At 47.5% G+C, this 14347-nt stretch overlaps 1 protein-coding gene across 2 annotated transcripts in view; it reads right to left on the reverse strand.

Moving 5' to 3' along the window:
- Positions 1-14347, reverse strand: part of CLDN10 (claudin 10) — a 61913-nt gene that overhangs the window by 1801 nt on the left and 45765 nt on the right. Inside the window, exons 1-3 of one of the 2 annotated variants that reach the window (XM_076362127.1) lie at positions 12493-12777; positions 5606-5767; positions 5360-5441 (exon numbers count right to left, since the gene is read on the reverse strand). In XM_076362127.1, coding sequence (XP_076218242.1) covers positions 5360-5441; positions 5606-5767; positions 12493-12712 — 464 coding nt within the window. In that variant the 5' untranslated portion in view covers positions 12713-12777. Of the gene's footprint in view, positions 1-5359; positions 5442-5605; positions 5768-12492; positions 12778-14347 lie in introns of those variants that run through there. The other variant, XM_076362137.1, reaches the window with a different exon arrangement.

Here is a 14347-nt window from a genome sequence, read left to right on the forward strand (position 1 = left end):
GCTCCCCTCCGAGCCCTTGGGCACAGCTCCAGGTCACCAGCAACGGTCCCCTCGGCCAGCCGGGGCAGCCACCTTTTGTTTGCGGCCAGAAACTGCTCAGTTTGACTCCGAGAGGCGACGGTGGTGCTTTAGGAGCATTATCACACAAGGGTAAGGCCAAGTTTCTAAAGCAACAGTAGTAAATGAAGGAAAAGAAGGGCATGGGGAAGACAGTCTTTTCCTCCCCCTGCTTGAGCTCAGCACCCATAACCTGAGCTCTGGAGCTTCAAGATGAGCAGCAAGCCATGGCTGCCACTTGTCTGCTCCGTTCCCCAGCTCTTTGCCTGCGGTGCCGCTCTTTACAACACTTTCAGGATGACCTGCATTAGACCGCAGGCCCAACAGTCTCGAGGGTCTCATATTCCTCACTATTAGGACAGTGTCTTCTGCTCCTTCTTCTCTGCTCCAGTTCCTCCTTGAGGAAACCTTTATCTCCTGCTGACTACTAGGATCCTGTGTCGAAAACACAGGCCCCTGTCCCCCATCCAGCCGCAGTTATGGGTCAGGTGGCTGTGCTGTTCAAGCCTTTGTTAGGAAGTTTGTTTATTTATTGTAAGCTCTGGTGAGGCAGCCAAATGAAAGCCTCTGCTTGACAGCCTGCCTGTACAACTGAAAGACTGTGCAGTTGATTCCATGTGAACAGATCCTAATTTAACATTAGCTGAAATACTTAACTGAAAACACCTGTAAGCTGTTCTACAAAACTCGTCTTTACGAAGATGACACTGTGGAAACACTCAAAAATTGCCAGTGAGCCTGGACACCCAGAAAATGGTATAGCGACTTCTATAATAGGTCACAAGGGGCAAATGCTGACTGGAGAACAAAAAATGGCTTTTCCATGTTTTCTTGAGATTCCACCCAGAGGTAAAGCACAGACTTTTGAAAAAAAAAAAAGTCATACAGGGAGAAAAAGCCACACTTAGGATATCAGTGCTAGATGCTATGGACACCCGGGTTCAAGTCATATCTGACTCGGGGACTTATTGCCAAAAAGAGATGGAGCCATTAGAGCTCAGAGGTAGGACTCTTCGTGAGGGCTTGCACCTGACTCTTCATGGCCCCGCTAGTGCTCTAACTTTGAGGCTTCTTTTTCATTTTCCGTTCACATCATCCTAAGCAGAGTTCTTATTTATCATCCCTTGCTAAAAAAGGATCAAATTCCCCTAAACATTCTCCATACCCAGTGTGGGACTTAGGCACCCAAGCCCCAAATTAAACTGCTGGAAACCGTAGCTCAGCTGCCTTTCACCCTGGAAAACTCTGCAGCCAGCCCTGTTCGACTTCAAAATGTGCCAAACATGTAAAGCTTTAATTCTAGCTCACATTTCCAACCACGTGCTACGGTTTTTACAAGACTTGAGCAGATTTCTGTCTGTTCAAGGACTGGGGATTCTCTGATTAGAAGCAGATAGCTACATCAGAGCTCATCACCTAGGATCCCGTTATAGTCAACACACAAGAAATACACACGAAGTATACTTCTAAAATACGCAGGCTGCATCACATCCTCAAAGTGCCTCTTTAACGAGCTGTGAAGGCAGATCAATGGGACTAACTCCGACGTGAGGTGAGCCCCATCCCGGGGATCCCTCCATCCCCGCAGGTACTGCCAGAGCACACCTAAGGTACGTGGATCGGGGTTAGGCTCCCCACAAAAGTCAGTGCAGACCACCGTGGTGCTGGAGAACACAGCTGGACCAAGACCCAGGAAAGCTGTTGCTGTAACAACTTACTCGCCAAGACCATTTGCCTAGAAAGTGGGAAACACAAGTTTGTTTCCACATTTCCATCTAACAACATTAAGCGGCTGGCCAGAGGCTGATGTGAGAGAGATAAGGAGACCAATTGCCATCTCCCCTCCTGAAGCTCTCCAGTTGTACAGAAAAGAAATCGAGATTACATTGGGTTTAATTGGGTAGAAAAGGGTTACCTGACTGTTGCCTACTAGTTGGGAAAGAAGATATGGGGTCCGGCCTTTGTTCTTGGGATTGGCTGTATTTTTTAAACAACATTTGTTAGTATAACATGTATAAACAGATTGTATATACGGACCCTTCTCAGGTGACTGCCACGCTGTTAGGTTAATGAGTTGCAGAGCTGGCCTAGTTGGTCTTTCCTCCACATCTTTAAACAGATAAAAGACTTTTTGATTTACACTGGTGTTTATGAGGAAAACTTCAAATTTTCAATTGCATATAAACCTGTGTATGGCTCCCTGGTTTTTATCCAATCCATCTTTTCAACATTTAAGAAGCCAACCCTAACTTCCCATCAAAATCCAGCATGTAAAAAAAAACTTACCACATGAAAAAACCCTTACATACATTGGTACCTCCAGAAAAAAAGGAGAAAGGCTTTTTTAGAAGAAATTTCTGTACTTGCTGTTCTTCCCTTCCCTCTTTATCATTAAAGTCTTTGCAGGAAACACACTCTTCTGTTCTTAGAACTCTTGGTTGCAAGAACCAAAGCAGTCACTCTCCAAAGTCTGTGGCTGCGTATCCACTGTCTCCAATCAGTGAAATCAATCTGCTGAAGGATCACTTAGAGATCGCTGGCAGCTCGGGGGGGGAGCGGGACATTGATGAAGAGGCTAGAGGTGGTGACCGCTGAAGACTAAGAGAATTCAACTGGAGTGAACTGAAAGTCACCTTCAACTACACTGGCCAAGCAGGCTAGGAGCAGATTTTTTACTGTAATCCAGGGAGGTAAAATTCAGTGAAATGAAAAAAGTATAATATCAGCACAGAAAAAAAATATTCTAGTTGTTACATACATTAGGACCATGAAGCAAACTCCCAAGGAAACCAGCAGAAGCTTCATTAGCCAACTGGATGTCAGCATACGTCAAGGACATACCTGCCTACTCAATGGATCTACACAACTACCCAAGGGAAATGCACATTTTTAATGTCTAATTCTTACGATTGTTGGAAAATGAAAAACGGCACAGCGGGACAGTGGAAAGAGGGCCTGTGTGAACTGAGCATGATCCATTCAGAGACAAGAAAGATGAAGGGAAACAATTCTCTATAAAAAAGAACGGGAAGTTAGTCAGATAATTTGGGTAAACTAACTCATCAGTAAGAATGATCATGATTATGGAGTTCAAACTGTGGCAAGGGACAAAAAGGGTAAACTATAAGGGTTTGGGTTTTTTTAATTAAAAGTAGTAAAGTGACAAAATAGTTTCCTAAGAGAAGCTGCGGGAGCAACGTTAGCAAGACAGCAAAGCAGAAGCACAGGTTTTCTCCTATTAGAGGTGTCTGAAGAAAAATGAAATCCATCTTGGCTGCCAGCACCGAGGTGTCCCATGCTGTCCCAAAGACTCTGCACGTGTTATTACACAGGGTCAAACAATTCCTTTGGAGCTGTTTTAAATTGGCAATGCAAACTGTTGCACTTTAGGCATCCAGCCTAAGCTTTCTTTCTAAGTAAGGTAGGTTTCACGGTGTCCTCGTGGCGCCTGCCATGCCTCAGTTAGGTACATAAATTCAAACCAGAAGTTTGATGATGCTAAACATTTCGTGTAGTTCACTTTCTGCGAATGGTATCTCAAGCCTGTCTTTGATACCGCCAGAATAACTTCAGGAGAGAAATGTGCGGCAAAAGGTGAAAGGTGGAAACCCAAAGCAGCACCCTCTCTCAGTGAAGAGCCAATGCCAAATTTTCCACACTACACCCGCAAAGCTTCTGCAATGCATATCAGAGTAAGAGTTCAGAGAAGGCAACGAAATACATTACTCCAACGTATTTTACATTGGTTGAGAGAGAAAGGAGTCGAATGCCACCATTAGCTTAATCTGACACAAGGTCATTGCATGAGCTACACCGTGCGCAACTCAAATTACAACTTCTGGCTCTCCCCTCTGCCTTTATCTTTGTAGTCGCGATTATGTGTGCATGCAGTTGAGCTATGCTGGTTGTTCAGGAAAAAGGTAATTTCTGCAGAGGATGTTTTACTACCTTTATTTCAATATTTAAACTGAACTTCTCATTTGCTCGCAGTAAAACTCTGCTGTGAGGTCTGCCTGCCCTTTTGCAGCAGAACAGTGTAGGAATACAGTGTAGAAAAGCAACTTCTGGCAACAACCATGGTATTTTTCACTAGGAACAGTAAGCCTGATGAATAATTAACTTCTGGCTATATAGCCAGGCTCCATTTTCTTCACGGTACCTCACATCCTTGTTTCTTTTGGAGGCCTTTGAATCCTGTCCTCACCGTATCAAACAAGCAGAAACTATAGCAGAATTATGGAGGAAACTAATATGAACTTGTTTTCGAGACAGGAGAAGCAGTGTCAGCCCTACTGCAAATGTGCATCCAGTTAATGTTATTTATTCAGACTATTTTCTTTCTATCAAGAAGAAATAGAAAGGCTCAGGGTTCCTTACTGAGACCTTACTTGGGTCTCAGGGAAATTTATACCCAATGCTTGACATATTCTGGAATCACCACCAAGAAAACTTTGAAATTCTTGTCTTTAAAGATAATTTTACATTAGGTAAGAAGCCAAACCAAGGAAGTTTATGATGGTGTAATTTACAGCCAATGTTTTCAGACTTGGTGGATAAGATGTGAATCCAAAATCCAAGCACTGGTTCGTGAATTGCTGCCTTTGTAGGTCCTGAGGACTTGCACAGCTTTAAAGGGAGTCTTTAGGGATGCTCGTTATTTCTGGTACGGATCCTGCCATTCTATAAACACTCGCTCCCTTAAATTTAATTACATGTATAGTCAAAGCATTTATGTTAGTGCTTATATGATCGCGGGTGACGATAGGGCTTATGATCCAAATTTCAGTCATCTGGATTTGAAAGTCTGTCAGCAAGAAGTCCACAGAGCCTGCCAAAACCTCTCTTCAAGAGGAGTCAAGATTGCACAGTGCTCGACACCTTTATGGAAACCACCTTCTACCAAGAGCTTGAGGAAATAATTTTCTTCCTTTCCTATCGAATGATGTGCCTAATGAATGCCTCTGTCTCGTGAAATCCTTTTGCTGCATCCCTCATAAACGCGAGCTTCACTCCTGATTAACCCCACTTGCTCTGCTGCAAGCGGGGCAGAACCCTGCCGAGCCGCCATAAGCCTGGGCACAAAGATTACAGAGCAATCACCTCCCCACTGGGGAGGTGTTCGTTCATTAAATTTCAGCACACGGTTACTACAGTTGGAAAATATGAATAAATAAAACTGCAGCCCACTCTCCTCTGCCCGACAGGAGAAGCACCTGCTCTCTGTTTAAATGGCTTCTGGTGCGCAGTATGAAACTTAAGGTCTACTTCTTTGAAAGTTTTATGGGTATAGGAAAGTACTTACTTTTGTGCAACAAAAGAAGGATCAAAGAACTCAGACGTAATCCTGTTTGCATACAGGGAACAACTAGTCATAGAGCACAACCCTGAAAAGCATAAGACAAACCATTCAGTGGAGCCAGCAGAAGAGCTTTGGGCCTGACCCTGAAGCCAATGAAGTCATGGAGAATTGTGTGTGGACTTCTGCGGAAAAGAAGCAGCTCTGGTATGACTTCAAATACCCAAACTTAGAGAAATAAGGTATATTTACCAGAGAGTATGAAAATCAGTCCAGCTAAACAAGCTATTTTTGCTTTAGTCTGATCGGAGCCTCCGACTTTTGTACACTTCATCCCAACCAGTCCAAAAACGGCACCGAAGAAGCCCAGGCAGACGGCGGAGATCATCAGTCCTCTGCAGGCTTGGATGTAACCTGCAGTGAGAAAGAGTAAGGCTAGCGTGAGAACTGGGACCACAACGGGTTTCGCTGCAGCTCCTCTCCCTCTGCGCAGCGTTAGGCATTCACTATTGCAAACCGACTCAGACCTTGGCTGGAGTAATGTCACCTTACCATTGAGTGTATTCTCCTAGGTGATGTATGCCCTTCACAGGGCATCATCACCTGAGCCCAGCTCCTAAGAAACATACTATGGTATTCAGGGCTGCAAAAAATAATCCCGTGGCACTGGGTACAGTATCTGCAAGAGGTTGTACCCATGAGGTTTTGAAGAGCAACTCCACGTGGTCTGTGCAGCGGCTGTCAGAGGTTGCAGAGCCACTCTGTGCACACAAAGCAAGTCTTATGTGTCAGTCTTGTCGTGCGTGTGTGCCGCAGATGTAAGACGACTGGCAGCAGATTGGCAGCACTGACCCTGGCTGGGGTCCTGGGGCTGCCTGGACATGCCACCGATTTGATTTGGATCCAAGAAGGCCCTCGTTCTGCAAGGAAGTCAAACATGTGCTCAGCTTCATGGACAGTAGTAACCCTTTGAGATAAAACAAACTACTGCCATACTTAAGCCTGGACAAACGTGGCTGGCTTTAGCCACATACAATTTTGCTGTGCTGGCTGAGGCTGCTCTGAGCTGGACCTCCCAGGGGCAGGGCCTTTTGGGCAGGACAACGGGTTGCTTGGCCTCTTCTCCCTTCCAAGAATACCTTGTAATTGAAAGACTGTGATTATCTCATATCACCGTTTACAGGCTGGAGCACTGTAATCTTACACAGCTGAATAACCATCACAAGATGTTTTTCTTCACAACCTGTTGTTACATCTCATTTAAAATGAAAATGTACCGCCACTGTTAGGGCATTCATTCTTTTCGCTTTGATCTCCAGTGGATGGAAATGTTCAGAGCTAAACCACGTTTCCACTGCCTATTACACCAAATTTTACATAATAACAAATAAACAAAAAAAACCCCCACCTGCATAAAAGTCTTCAATATATAGGAAATTAATATATTAAAACAGGAACTAGAGGACATCTAATGAAAACAGAAGGCAGCAGAATCAAACCAAAAAGTGCGCTTGTTCATATAACGAAGTTGTGGAACTCCTTTCCACAGGATACGTGGATGCTAAAGGCTTACAGAGATTCAAAAAGAGACTGGATACATTCATGAAAGAGAAATCTGTGTCTGGGTGGCAGGTCCTTGAGCTGCAGATGGCTATCACTGATGCTTGGCCGCCCTCTGCTCTCCTTACTGTCACCCATTTTGGCCGCTGCTGGAGGCATATCAGCTCCAGGATGACCGCTCTGTGTTTGAACAGTATTTTTAAAAACCCCATTGATTCACAGCTTTGAGCAACAAGCAGCACACAAGAAGCAACCTGTACCGCGTAACACCCCGTTTTATCAGTCCTGCCAAATTCAGGTGCTCTGCTGCACGTCTGCGAACGCAACCTACTGCCATTTATCTACATCCGTTGGCATGCATATGGACTTCTTTCATTTGCAACATGCTTCTGTAGCCCATCTGCTAAAGAAACGCGATAGTCAATGAAATAACTGTAACTGTCGTACGCCTCTCATGTTGGAATATAAGAAAGAGAGAGTAATTTCTGCCCGTTGAAGTGTTTATCATCATCATTAGGTCTGTTAAGTCTGAACTATAAGGTCGACTCCTATGGTAGAAGATGAGCCGCCCCCTGGAGAAACCTCCTTTTCTCCATTCATGATAAACGAGGCGGAGAGCCTAGGGTGACTCAGAGTGAACAGCCAGATTGCGGTTACCTAAATTCAGGCGAGATGACCACCTTTCCCATCCAACTGGGCAGAGTAAAATTCCCTCAAGAGTGACATAAAACCGTACTCCCAAACAGTTCAGTTCAAACTCCAGTGATAGGTACACCTCTGCTTTTGAGTCAAAACCCCTGTTCTTACTCCTTTTTCTTCACTCGGGCAAAACCCAAGGGACGTCAGTAGGAAAAGGGCTTTATGAAGATTTCAAAAGGTGGTTCTTAGTTTATAAGACCCAAGTCTGAAGAAAGCAGTCTTGCTTTGTTAATTTTTGCTATAGGCATGGAAAAGTTGGCTTTTACTACTTTTGGTGGCGTGTAATGTATTTCTTGAGGCACACAGGTAAAGCGGGAGATGAAGACTGGCAAGGAAGCTATTATTTTTGACAGGTCCAATTTATAGACACCGTTACTAGCTAATTGACACATTAAAGTGCTGAACCATGAACATATTTACCCAGAGGTCCTCTAAACTTTTATTTATGTCTGAACCTCCTAAGAGAAACAGTAAATGTTCACCCCAACCAAAATAACCAGCATATGTTAGGAACCATATGGCTGAAATTCAGCTGTTCCTGAAGGTCAATACACAGTTTTAGAATAGGTAGAGGGTAGTGAGACAGCAAGAAATAATTAACTCACTCACCCAGAAATCATTTTCAATTATAAACAGCATGAGCTGGAGGATTGCTCAGTTCTGCTGAATGAATAACCTTCCTCACTAAATATTTCACCGAATTGGGCAGGCCAGCCACAGCAGGACTTGTGTCAGTTCACCACAGCAATCATCCAACTGGCACACATTTTTGAAACAAAGTATATGAAAAAAATTCACAATCTACAGCAGTAATGTAGAAGAGCAGAAGACTCTGTTAGTCCCACTAGGTTGACTGGAGCATTAGGAAGCATGAAAGGGTGAAATCAACCTTTTCACCAAATCCAGCCTCCTATTGCTTGGACCCTACGTTAAAACTACGTATAGCATCTGGCTGTAAGAGTAATTAAACTTTTTCTTTGCTTCCTAGAAAGCAAGAACGTTACATTGCTTACCAAGGCTTATAATGCAGAGAAGCGTAAGGGGGAGCTGCCTGTTTCTTCGCACTCCTCCACTCAAGACCAAAGGCTGTCCCCTTTCCAAATATTTATCATTTGCATTTGCACCAGCTCCTGTAGGAAGCTTGCCATGTACACGGTGACCACCCAAATGAAGCTCCCAAGCAACAAAAAGCCGTATGTTTTAAACAGACAAGCAGACAAACATGCATTACTCATAAAGTCATGTTTAGCAGCATTCCAAGAGAAACCTATTTCAAGGTGGTTGTTTTTTTTTTTTTAAACAAATGTGTTTTGTCTTGCATTCAAATTAATCTTGTTAGATCTTCATCTTTCTTGCCTCACTGCTCTCACGCTTGCCTCTCATGCTCACAAAGAGTTAGGAGGAATTCATATATTCATATCATGTGACGCTCAGAAAAAAAACATATGCAAAGTTCTGGGGACTGTCACTTTCACAATAAATGCCTCTGGTGACATCTTGCAGTCCGCATCACGTGAAGTATAAGAGGTTGCCTTACAGATAGAGCGCAGATTCCTTCTAAAAGTACACACCCATTGCTTTTGTATGTTTTTCTAAGCTCTAATACCCTCTTTTAGCTCATAAGTAAATTTTTGTTCAGCTCTGTTCTTGCAAAAGGTCATCAGATCCACCGTTGAAAACACGGTAACTGATACGTCCTCTTTTGGGGAGGTGGTTTCATCACTAAGTTTCTATGTATGACCAGTAGCACACAAAAGTAAACCCAGAATGATTGTCCGTCACGCAGACATCAAGAATAGTTTTGCTTGCATACAGAACGTGAGGCTGAGCCCTTAACGAGGGCTGGCCAAACTGATTTCTTGTACAGGAATGCATAAGGGTGGAAGGGCATCACGTGCAATTTTCCCTGGCAGCCGCTCGTGTGGAGTGATGGCCTGAAAGCCACTGGGGGAGCCCCTTTGCTGTGCCACCCTACGGCAATCTGGGGGACACAGTCCAAGACCACTTCGTGATGCAAACCAAAACAAGGGTAACGGGGAACCATCTCTGGATCACTCCTGACCCGAACTATGACATTGCTTCTGAAGAAGGAAGGACTTCTGCACCCCACAGGAGTGCCCCGGCAACAGCATGGTGATACCCCGATTTCTTACCCCCTTGTTTTGCCTCTGATCCTCTGGTGGACCTGAGCGGTCTCTCCGGACAAGAAGTCCGGCAAAACTCAGAGGTTTCCGATTTGACAAAAAACCATTTCCGTAGAAGAGGAACTGCTCTGCAAGACAAATCCTCTCCAGTTACGTGAGGAAGGAGTGGAGTGGAGCCACCTTTCCCTGGGACAACGAAAAGAGTTCTAGTAATTTCCCAGTCCTGCCCCACCATTTCAAGGACAGCAACACGTTATCCCTACATGTATGTCAATAGGGTTATTGTTTCTGCTCACAAACACTTCAGGGAAAACGGGAAGCCAGATCTGCCCTTTTTTGAGTCTTCGAAGTCCCCCACCTGAGGATGGAGTGAGGAAGTTCCCATGTTCCCGGTCACAGGGAATGGGATCCAGCTTAGCCACATAAGTCTGTGCAAAGTGGAAGGGAGAGGCTACTTGAGGGCCGAGGCAGATTCGGCTTCATGCTGACATACAAACCTTTCTAAGCTATGCGTGACACACTGCAACCCCGAAGTACGCTCCTGCACCAGGGAAGGGTTAGGGCGAAAAGGGGACGTACCCACCCGCTGCCAGGAGGTAACGGGTTCCCAGCAGAGCCCGTAACCGCAAGGAGGGGAGTCTGGGCCAGGCTAGCTACCAAAAGCACCTCTGGTTGTGGTGGCTTCCCCTCCGCCCCGTCCCGGCTTGCCTGGCCTGTGCTGTGGGGGTTACGTTACTCTCTCTCCAGCCTGCTTTTCATCCACATTGTGCCTGGGTAGCAGGATCTGGCCCCATAGCATTTAGAGATGTTATTGAGAAACAATGAAGCCAAGCTTCCTTCCACTACTGATAAACTGTCTGGCCAGGAGGATGGGATAAGGCCCTTCCAGATGTGCATTTCGGATTCACTTCTGTCCAAAATGAGTTAGTGCTCGGATGGCTGTTTCACTGTGCAGCAGGTGCCTCAGAAACTCATTCCTTGGGCAAGTGGAACGTGTGACCCAATGCACAAGGTTTCCCAGACTTGAGTTTGGAGGAAGGGGTGGTAAGGACTTTGCTGTCGTGTTTCTTCTTCTTTTTGGAACTTTCAATGTTCCCAATTCTGCACACTTTGTTTGTAACTACGCTCTTCTTATTCTGAAAACAGATTAACCCAGAACTAAAAGAACAGCTAAACAATAGATTCGGTGGCTCCGAAAGGTTACGCGCTGGCGATCACTCTCTGCCGGCCTGCACACAGCCCACAGCTCCTTGCCCAAGCCTGGAAACCACATTCTCGGCTGCTACACTTGGCCATAGGGTCACTGACGCCAACAGAGTTGAGCCAGCTCTCCCACCCCTTCAGAGGAACCGGCAAACCCCTCTGCCCCCATGGGGCTGGGCTAAAATAAGGTCCGGGGAACGGTACTTCTCCACCTGACGGAAGCATCCCTCAACGGTGACGCTTAAGGGTTGCCTGCGTTACCTCTTTTTAGTACCTTGACCTCTTTTAGCCCCCTGTACATACAGAGGTTAAAGGTTTTCTGATATTGGTATTAATTAGCTTCATGATAATATTCATCCCTCTTATGATAATATTAATCTCTGTTAGTGATTTGATTAACAGACTTTCTTTTCCTTTTAAACAAACCTTTCACCCCAAAATCCACTCCCAGTCTCCAGTGCAAAGGGAACATCTGGCCAGACCATGGACAGTAGACCTGACTTTCTGAGAGTATCAAAACCACTGGGACCCTGCATCGTTTATTCGTTTATGACCACAAAAACTTGGAAAAGGTGCCGTCATTTTAAAAACCCTTCCTCCCTTTCTTTACAGCCACTCCAGAGGCTATAGACCGATGCCATCCCCACTCGCCCTGTTTCTACCGGCCATAATCAACTAAAAGTTTCGTCGTAAAGATTTCCCGCAGTGACCCAGTTTCCCAGTAGGGCTTCCTTAAAGGGCAAAAATGTTTCCCCTTAACCAGGGGAGAAACGCAGCACCAACTCGGGCTTTGGTGTCAGGCACTATAGCAAAACTCTCAGCTTTGCTTCGAAGTTAACACTGCCCTAAAACTACGCCGAGCTATGCATCACTTTTGCATACCTTTGCATCCCTCACTGCCCCGAGCTTTTACACTGTCATTTATCAGTGAAGCAATTACATCCAAGTTAATAACCGCTTAGCAAAAAAAGCAAAGGAACATTAATTAAAACAAAATGACGCAAAGGCTTGTTCTTCTCCACCAACCGTTGCACGGCTGGCAAAACCATAAAAAAGAGGAATGTCACGACAGTCGGAAAATAAATCGGCAAGAAAAATTTGCCTGCATTCTTCTTGTGTCAAATCCACACGCACGGAGCCTTCCGATGGGGGAAAAAAAGCAGGTGGCGACAGCGGCCAAAACAGACACTTAGCCACCACACATAATCTAAACCGGCGGGTTTCAGGGGAAAAAAAACACTTCCACGGGTGTGCACAAGCAGCGCGCTGCCTCCTGCTAGGGGACACGAGGGCACTTGCCCACGAGCCCGCGTGGTCGCTTCCCCCGCCGGGGTCCCCGCCGCCCCCCCCCGGCCCCGCTCGGCGCGCCCCGACCCCCCGCTGCCCGCCAGCCCCGCCGAGGCGCAGCGCCGGTCCCCGCCGGCTCCGGGGCCGGCCCGGGAGGAGCCCCGGAGCCCCCGACTCCCACAGACCGGCACGGGGGGGTGGGGGGGGTGGGGGCGGGATTGGGATGGGGGTCGGCGGGAGCCTGACCGTCCAGCGCCAGCATGGATGGGAAGTCCTTGCAGTTGGAGACGCCGGTGGAGTCGGTCACGCAGGTCTTCCAGAGGTTGGCCCAGAAGGTGGCGGTGGTGATGACCGTGCCGTCGATGGTGGACACCTTCCAGTAGTCGGTGGGCAGCGTGGAGGAGACCAGCACCCAGCCCGAGATGGTCAGCAGGAAGGCGATGATCTCCGCCGACGTGCTCGCCATGGGCCCGGCAGCAGGCAGCGGGCAGGCAGCGGGCGGGCAGGCGGCACGGAGCCGCGGCGGCGGCGGCAGCCCGGGAGCGGCGGAGACCCGGCGGCGGCGGCGGCGGCGGCGGCGGCGGCGGCGGCGGGCGGAGCGGGGCGGCGGAGGCCGCCCCGGGTCGCGCAGCCCAATCAGCAGAGGGAGCTCCCGGCGCCCCCGGGGCCGCCCCCCGCCCCGCCCGGCCCCGCGGCGCCTCCGCGGGGTCCCCCCGGCCGCGCCCGAGCGGTGGCGGGCGGCACGGCGGGGAGGGGAGCGCTGCCCCCGCGGCGGACCCCAGCCCCGCAGCCCTGCGGCGGCGCTCCCCGGGGTAGCAATAAAAACAGTCCCGAAAACAAAGAAACGGCGACGCGAGCTGTAACTGGGCTTTAGTTTCTCCTTCCCCCGGCGGTGGGCGTCGCGGGGCGCGGGAGGGGGCGGCAGCAGCTCGGCAGATGCTTCCTTAGCGTTTTCTCAGTAGTTTCAGGTTTGCGTCTCTTTCTGCATGCAGACACCCCCCCTGCCCCCCCAAAATAGCCTTGCCGGATGGTCGTTTTGAGCAATGCTTGTAGTATACAGGTGTGCCGACCATACCGCCCGCTCCATATTCATACAGGGAGGTAAGCTTTTGAAATACGTAGCAAGGTTTTTTAATCCTCTGAATTTCAGCTGGCCTCCTGTTCTTATCCGGCCACGGACGATACAGCTTTTAATAGCTGGTTTTGCAATGCGAGGTGATGAACTTGGGATTTTCTACCTCGGTCTTAATGCACTGGCATTCGAGCCTGCAGCTCACAGGGGTAAAGTTATCCACCACGGCTTCTCCTCTTGTTCGAAGCTGTTTACTTTCCACATCAGTAGTATATTTGCCATTGATGTGGAAAGTACACTGCTGGTCTTTACTTTCCTCATATTTATTTCAAAACTATTGTTACATTTTCTAAACCTTTTTGCCAGACGGGCAATCACTGGAGGGTAAGAAGCTATATTTACGTCATTATTCTTATGGTGAATGCTCTTTGGTTTTGCCATGTGGACACAAACCCGGATGTAATCACCTTATAGACATTTAAAAAAAAGAAAAAAAAGGAAAAAATAACTGCTAGAGTTAGGCGTACCCTTGGATATGTGTCAAAGCTCAATGGGAACAGGCTGGTTGTTGATCTGCTAATGCCCCAGCAGGATAAAATGGCGTCTGCAGGCACATTTACTGATGTGGTGGCTCTCTGCCCGCTCTCTGCCTCCTTGGTGCCCTCTGACTTGCAGGTGACACACAGAAGCAGTGGCAGGGAAGAGGGAGAGGGGAAAGCAGGCAGTAGGCTTGTTTGGACAGCAGCATTGGGTATGGAGTATGCTACAGCTCCCGTTCAACCTCTGTGCCAAGATGTCCTCTCCTCTCCTCGGGAGGGAAAAGAGAGAGAAAAGAGAGAGAAAGGGTCTGGATGTGGGTGAGCCACACTCTGCTATGGTGTCGGGCTGTAGCCAGAGCTCACTTTGGGACACGGAAAAGTGCTTCCGAGTCAAGGAACAGGGGCATGACTGTAGATCCAAATCTCATCTACATGACATTATGATCTATTTTTTGTAGAGCGTGGCAGCAGAAAGGAAAAAAAAAAGTTT

The sequence above is a fragment of the Aptenodytes patagonicus genome, chromosome 1, assembly GCF_965638725.1.
Source record: "Aptenodytes patagonicus chromosome 1, bAptPat1.pri.cur, whole genome shotgun sequence".
Lineage (NCBI taxonomy): Eukaryota > Metazoa > Chordata > Aves > Sphenisciformes > Spheniscidae > Aptenodytes > Aptenodytes patagonicus.